Genomic DNA, 7,635 nt, shown 5'->3' with positions numbered 1-7,635 from the left:
GGGGTGGGTCTCCACGGGCTTGGCTCCACTGTGGGCTGGGGTGGGGGACATTGCACATGTGTCCTTGAGCACTGGCACGCACTGGCCCAGGCCCTGCACTCCTGCTGGCCCTGGCCTTGGGCCCCGCACCCCTGCTGGCCCAGGTCCCATGCTCACGCCACCTGCCACCCCTTCTCCCTGCCACCACCACTCCTCCCCACCCACTGGCATGTGCCAGAGCAGATCCTGGGCTCCTGCGACCCCACCCTGGGCCCCACCAGCCCAGGGTCCATGCTTACGCTGCCCGGCCCCCCACCTGCCCCTTCTTGCCACCGCTTCCACTGGAGCAAACCCTGGGCTCCTGCCACCCCACCCTGGGCCCCACCAGCTGCCACTTACTGCTTCACTCCATCCTGCTACCACCGCTGCTGCTGCTACTGTTTCTCCCTACCTCCTGCGCTGAGCATTATAATGAAGCTGCTGAGTGCTAAGTGAAAACAGGTAGGTATTGTTTAATGAGTGCTATAGCAAAACTGCTGTAAGTGGAACTGCGTTAAGTGGGGTTTGCCTGTACCTTATTCCAGTCATGAGTGGGGGCAGGGCCTAATTATGGATGGTGGATTGTTTTTGGGGGTGTATCTCAAGTACACACACAAGTCCACAGTGCTGGGCTGTGGTACCACCCTGGCTTGAAACACTATTGACTCTGGTGGGGCCCAGCCTTATGAAGTATGTGGTAAATCAGAAGACTTTTATCTTTGAACTAGTATCAGACAGGGTTTGTACTATATATAAGTGGTTACAAAAATGATGCTGCATTTATGGAGTACCTGTGCTAAAACTTGCAGCAGTTTGAAAAAAGGTAAAATGCATCAATTCTGGATGAACTAAGTCTGTTGATAGCTGTGATCATTTTCCTGTATGCAAATGACTATAGGTATGTTTATTTCAAGGTCTCTGTCTTCAAATTTGCACCTCAGTTCCATTTCCTCAGGGAGATCAGAGAGTAAGGAGGAGGGGAAAGGACTGCAGGAAGACAAGCCTGGAGAGGCAGTGGGCAAGGGGACTACTTGACCCCCCAGATCTATTTTCCATGCTGTAGCAGTGGGAGGGGGACAAATTTAAGGCAAGCCTCCAATAATTAGATTTTATAAATGGAAAATTATAACAAATTGATAAATTTCCTGTATGTAGAATCTAATATATGGGGGGTCATCTTATATTTGAGCAAATACAGTACATTTGAAATAAATTCCCCACATGGAACACAAAATATTTCACTTTGAAATTGGGTAACACAGTAAACGCTTGCATGGGGTGTATGTCCGTTAGCAGAGAGAATCTATCTAAATAACACTGTCCTAATATTTTCCTAAGTCTGCCACATTATAAAGGCAGCAGTTTGGAAATGCTAACCTGGCAAATGTCTATCTGCCAGCCTCATCCTGACATTCATCTACAGGAAATGATAATAAAGGTCACTCACACGCACAGCCCAACAGGGCTAAGGAGAAAGCATCATAGTTTTCTTTTTGGAAAGTACCAGGCTTTCTGAAAAGAGACAGGCCAACCTCCACACTGGGGTTTAAATTAAATGAGTTTGAATTTTTTTCAAAATTAGTGCTCTTTGGAAAACAAGAAGATTCCATGTATAATTATTTCAATAGGAGAAGACATTTTAAATCCTCATTATTATTTCAGAACTAATTCTAAGCAACATACCATATTTACTCAAATCTAAGATGGCCCTGAATTTAAGATGACTTTCTAATAGTTAGATTCTATACACAGAAAATGTATAAATTTGTTATAATTTTCCATGTATAAAAACTGATTATTAGAGGGTTGTCTTTAATTCATCACCCCCACCTCTGCAGGGGGGCAGGTAGTATAGAGAGGTCAAGCAGCTTACCCTGTGCTTGTGCTTGCCCCCCGCCTGCCCTTCCTGCAACCTCCAGCCCTCCTTCCCCACCCTCCTGGCTCCTCCTCCTGCCCCTTGTCCCCAGCCTCTGCCTGCCTCTCCCCTCCAGCCTTTGCTCCTCTGTCCCTTTTCCCTCCTCTCCAGCCTCTGCTCTCCCTTGCCCCCTCTGTTATCTTTGCTCTATGCTGGCAGACTCCATCCACACTGTAGCCTGGGGCACTGAGCATGGCGCACAGTCCCAGTCCAACCCAGCCCCGTAGCAGTACTGTGGGCTGTGGAGCAAGAGTAGGCAGGGAAGGGAAGCAGAGGCTGCAGGGGGGTCAGAGATGTGGGGATGCAGAAGTGGCGCAGGAAGAAAGGGGAGCAGGCACCTGTATGCAAATGACTACAGGTATGTTTATTTCAAGGTCTGTGTTTTCAAATTTGCTCCTCAATTCCATTTCCTCAGGGAGATCAGAGAGTAAGGAGGAGGGGAAAGGACTGTAGGACCCCTCGGGTAGGGGCTGGACTCTGAGCCATTGCAACCACCTGTCCCCTCCCGCCCCATCAAACTCTATTTCAAGATGAGGGCCTTTCTCCCCAGTGGTAAATGAGGAGGGGGGAAGAGGGATGGGGATGACACCTCATCTTAGAATTGAGAAAATACAGTAATATTTTCAGCACTGTGCATTAAATGTTACCTGCTGCAAAATGAAAGTATTTACATCCATGTCAAGAAATAGAACTGATTTTGACTTCTTTGATTATGACCGCAGAGCTGAAGAAATCCTGCAAAGAAAATGGCACCTGCTCCTTATGTTTGTTCCGTGCTCCAACAATCAGTGACTTGCTTAATGATGAGGACTTATTGTACAAAATGAGAATAAAATTGGATCCATGTCACCCAACAGTGAAAAACTGGAGAAATATGGCAAGTAAATGGGGGATGACCTATGATGAATTGTGTTTCCTGGAACAGAAGCACCAGAGTCCTACCTTGGAGTTTTTGCTACGGAATAGCGACAGAACTGTAGAGCAATTGATAGATCTGTGTAAATTTTATCAAAGAAATGATGTTGTAAAAGTGCTTCTGGAATGGGTTGAGAATGAATGGCCAAAAAGAAGGAGTAGAACATATCAGAATGACCTCTAGGTCAAAGAAAATTGATATCTTATATTGGTTTAGTTTTTGGACATTGAGACCTAAAGCAGAGAAAAATTAACTTGATTAGTCACCATAACTAAATTGAAAACTTTCCTGTCAAGGACATCTGTACCAATTCCTTATATAGCACATAAAGCTTGCATTCTGTGTACATGTGTCCATAGCCCTTATGGTTGCAAAGATAAGCTTCCAAATGTGAACTGAGTTATGCATAGGTATGTTCCTGAATCTGCAGACATCTTCAGTCTCTTTGCTGTTGCTCATAGATTTCCGAGTAGGATGAGAGCATGAGAGTAAAAGAACGTTTGTCAGTTCTTTTACTCTGCAACTTAGAACCTTTGAAGGAGTGACACTGATGAGAAAGATGCCAGTTGTATGCAACTACTCTTTTGGAAAGCTGTGATCAGCAGCTAAGTTCCTTAAACTGTTGTTTCATGACCTCACCTGTGACTCTTCTTCTATTTTTGATATCAGGTTCTACATAATATGTATATGGTCATTTTTCTGTCCCTATCAGAAATAGTAGAAACATCTTCTTGAAGGATGTAAATTATTTTTGGTAGAGGAAACACTTTTCTTCTTTTCCAGATCAGTTTACTTTTCCATATTGAGATTAATTTATAATGTTTGAATGCCAAACAGAGAATTCAAACTTATTTTTTTCATTACAAAAAAAATATATCTCATGAAATGTTGCTGTATGGATCAGCATCATTAGATTTATACATTGGTTATGGAAGACATCACACACTTAACTTACAGAATTTCCAGGACCTGTAGGTGCTGGGGAGACCCGAGCAATGACAAAAGTGCTTTGAATTAAAAGTGAATTCCCAGCGTTTTGAAGGAAATGTTCCTTTCTAGAGATGCGTATCTCAAATGTCTCTCATTTTGGGTGTAGGAGAATAGTTAAAGTATCAGTCAGGCTATCCTCAGCACTGACTATGACTTTCCTGCTCAAAGGTTGTGGTTTTTCTTCAACAGTTCTGTGGGGTGACCCATTTCCTGTCTCACACAGATAAATTCACTGTTAGGCAGAGAAGCAGTACAAAATTTATGCATCACTTCATGGAATTTCATCAACAGGGAGAGCCAACAGATGGCTATTCTAGGATTTAAGTGGGTTTGGGACTTATCAGTTGGCCCAGGGGTTGTAATTCAAGTGGCTGAAAGATGCATCGATTAGATATTACATGCATTTTAGAAATAATCACCATAACTGAATTTGGTCTTTTTCGTACAGCTCTGTATAGAATATGATATAACATATTTTAAAAGAAATTTGAAAATCAACGTTACAGCAGGTTTTTATAAAGCATACATATGTTATAATGCTACAAGAATGAGAGGTCTATTAATTTTTTAGTCATACTATTACAATATTTTTAGACACTGCCTTTTCTATATGAACTAAAGCAACTTGGGTAAGTACAACATGTACATAAATGTATATACCAAAACAGTGGTGTACACAGCACCAAGAGACAGGATGAAACTAGAATGGACTGCATGCACCATTTAGTTTCATGAATTAGGAATGACCACAAAACTTAAGTGACAAAGGTGAGTGAAGACAAAAGTGGGGTTGTGCATTGAGTTTCTGAGTTCAACAAAAGCAAAAGGGACCTCTGTTACATGTATATATTTTATATCAGTGGGGATGTCTAGTGAGCAGCTTGAGATAAAGGCCAATATTTTCAAAGCAAAGGGCTGGTTCCATGGCCCATGTAAGATAGCATTATCACTTTGACTACAATAATGTTGAGAGCCTGACCTCTGGCTCCTATTATTATGTTACAAAACAAAAAATGGTCCTGAATTCTAGCTGGTTTGAGTGGGGACAGTGGAAAAATTTCTGTTGAAACTTTTTTTCTTTTCGATGGAAAATGGGTTAGAGTACAGGATATGGTCTAACTAAATGTTTGAAAACATTGTTTGCCAAACATTATTTGCACAAATGCAAGACAGTTTGAATTTGAAATGCTGTTGCAGTAGTTCATGTTTCAGCTTTTAATTTTTTGCTGATAATGTAAACTGTTTTCTTCATTGTCATCAAAAATTATTTTCTAGCCATCTTATGTTCTTGAGCCCTTTCAGCTCTCACTGAAGTCAATGTGAGCTCTAAGAGTTCATCACATTTGAAGAGTGAAGTATTTTTGAGAGCCCAAATATAGACTGAACTTTTAGCCATCTCAGTTGAGAGACATTAGCCTTAAACATTTTATTAAACTTATGGTTGCTCATTTTTAGTACATTTGAAGTAATATGACTTGTTGAATATTTTTATTCTTGATATGGTATGAATTGGGTTAGATAAGTCAGATATTTTCGTACTTTGTATATCCATGTTTACAAGATGTTGGTCTGAATGTCTGATCTGTCTCTCATTGTTTAATATAATTGTATACTGTGTTAGTAGAAGAAATATAAATGCTAACTGTTCATAGTTGTTTTCACTGTAGTTGTTTTCATTTCTGGGCCAATAAAAAGGCTATTTAAAAAAAAAGAAAATAAATTTATAGATAAATGGTATTGGTATATTCAAACACAGCAATCTTGGGGCAGCACTAAAATATCAGCAAAGTAGTGTTATATGCAAATACTTAGATCAAATGTGTGGAGCTTATGCTACCTATGCTCGCAGCAAATATTGTCGTATTTTCATCAGCATTCATTGCCACTGAAAGATTCTCAAGCACCATCTTTTCTTTTCTCTCATGAAAGATGAGATAATCATGATAAGGGTGGAGACTAGCAGACTTTCTACATGGGAACTAGTGAGGTGTGAACTATCCACAGGCTGAGCTTTTTCTGTAATAGTAATTAGTTTCTGTGACCGCCAGGCTTCAACTAGCCGCTCTCAGGTGACTGTGGTCACTTGGCGGATGTCCCGCCCCTTCCAACCTGGTTTGTCATCGGGGTAGTTCTTTCCTCCCGCATCGCAAACCCCATTCTTTCCTGCCACGTCTTGGTGTTCCTTAGTAGGCGGGGTTAGTTAGCGTGTCCCCTCGGTGGCCCGGGCTAGGCCCGATGGCTGCTCACTGGGCTCCGCCACCCCTACACCCCAGCCTCACGCCACCTTCGGTGGACCACCTCACTGGTATCTGGGGCCTTTCCCGCAGATCACGTCCACCGCTCTGCGTCCCAAAGCCAATAGCGGGAGGCTCAGTTAGCTCCTGCAATGCTTCACGCCTTAATCCTGTCCCGTGGGGAATCTTCCCCACTATTGCCCCTACCAAGGCTACCCTGTGACCCCACCACGAGGGCACACCCCTATAGACTCTGTCCCCCTAGCTCAGGGTAGTCCGAAATGTAATGAATGCACCTCCACCAACCCGCCACCTATTCCCCATCCCTGGACCCTTAAAGGGGAGGAATGACTCTACGCTCTGTTTGTCGCTCCCTGGACTAGCTCCAATCCACCGCTTAACATCTTGGGCCCCGGAGGCAATCCCCACCCCAATTGCAATCCCCTTCAGGGCTGTCTCCAGGTTTCGCCCCTTGGCATGTCATCCTCCGCGCCCCACCATCCCAGCACTCCCACTTGAATCCTGCTGTGCTCTAGGGGCTGCTTCTGCTTTCCCTCACTCAGCCAGCCAGTTGCTCCTTCGCTGTTTAGCGGGGGTCTTTGATGTGGTGCTCCTCTCCCCAGTCAATGTTACCTCCGGCTTGCTGGTCTCCTTGGTGTCAGTCCATGGAGCACACTCCACCGCCGGCGTCAGCTGCAGCTTCGTCTTCTGGCTATCTGCCCCCTCTGCAGCAGTGGCCGCCATTTTTATTTTTACCGGCCGGCGTCTGACACTGACGTCACTGGCCGGCCACAGCTGTACAAAGAGGCGGCTGAAGAGCTGCGCGGGTTCCTCTCTCCACTCCACGTGTGCTCCGTCCCTAGCTGCAGGTAAGTGTCCTGTATTACTTCACCTCCTGGGACAGTTTCTAAACCTGGTCTAGACATTTTACAAACCTAGAAGTCTCGAATCTGATTCCATGATGTCCTTCTCCCGTATACCCACCAAATTTTAGGTGCTAGGTGAGCTACTGGGATCTCATTATTTTCTCACCTATCATTTAACTTTGGGAATGATCGGTCCTTTTTCCAGGGGTTGGGGTTGGGGTGGCATGGGCACTAAGGCACATAGTTGACAGCCCAGAGGTCACACATTTGTAGGCCATAGCAGAAGCACTCACAGCACAGCCCTGTTGCATTCCAGCAAATCTGCAAATTCTGCTAAATACCTTAACAAGAAGGAAGTGGGGGTGGGGCACATGGGCCCTGCAGAGGGGTGGTAGCCCCTGTGGGGGCCATTTAGCCCCTGTTGGGGGGGATGTGGCCCCTATGGGGTGGCTGTAACCCCAAGGGGGAGCCATAGCCCCTGTGGGGGGCAGCAAAACATATATTCATGAATTCATAGATTCATAGATTCATAGATTAAGGGTCGGAAGGGACCTAGTAGATCTTCTAGCCCGACCCCCTGCCAGGGCGGGAGAACAACAAAAAAACCCCAAAAAGAGAAACGGGACTCAAATGAGTCCAGCCAGGTAGGCATCCAGCCTCTTCTTAAAGACCCCCAGGGTAGGGGCCAGCACCACT

General features: G+C 44.6%; 1 protein-coding gene across 2 annotated transcripts in view; it reads left to right on the top strand.

Moving 5' to 3' along the window:
• Positions 1–5,496, top strand: part of EDARADD (EDAR associated death domain) — a 67,065-nt gene extending 61,569 nt beyond the window's left edge. For both annotated transcript variants that reach the window (XM_019527484.1, XM_019527483.1), the window contains exon 6: positions 2,656–5,496. In XM_019527484.1, coding sequence (XP_019383029.1) covers positions 2,656–3,032 — 377 coding nt within the window. In that variant the 3' untranslated portion in view covers positions 3,033–5,496. The remainder of the gene's footprint in view (positions 1–2,655) is intronic.
• Positions 5,497–7,635: the final 2,139 nt, after the last annotated feature.

This window comes from Gavialis gangeticus, unplaced genomic scaffold (assembly GCF_001723915.1).
Source record: "Gavialis gangeticus isolate Ggan-Ray unplaced genomic scaffold, GavGan_comp1, whole genome shotgun sequence".
Taxonomy (NCBI): domain Eukaryota; kingdom Metazoa; phylum Chordata; order Crocodylia; family Gavialidae; genus Gavialis; species Gavialis gangeticus.
Note: the sequence above shows the minus strand (reverse complement) of the source record. Positions and strands in the feature narration are given on the sequence as shown.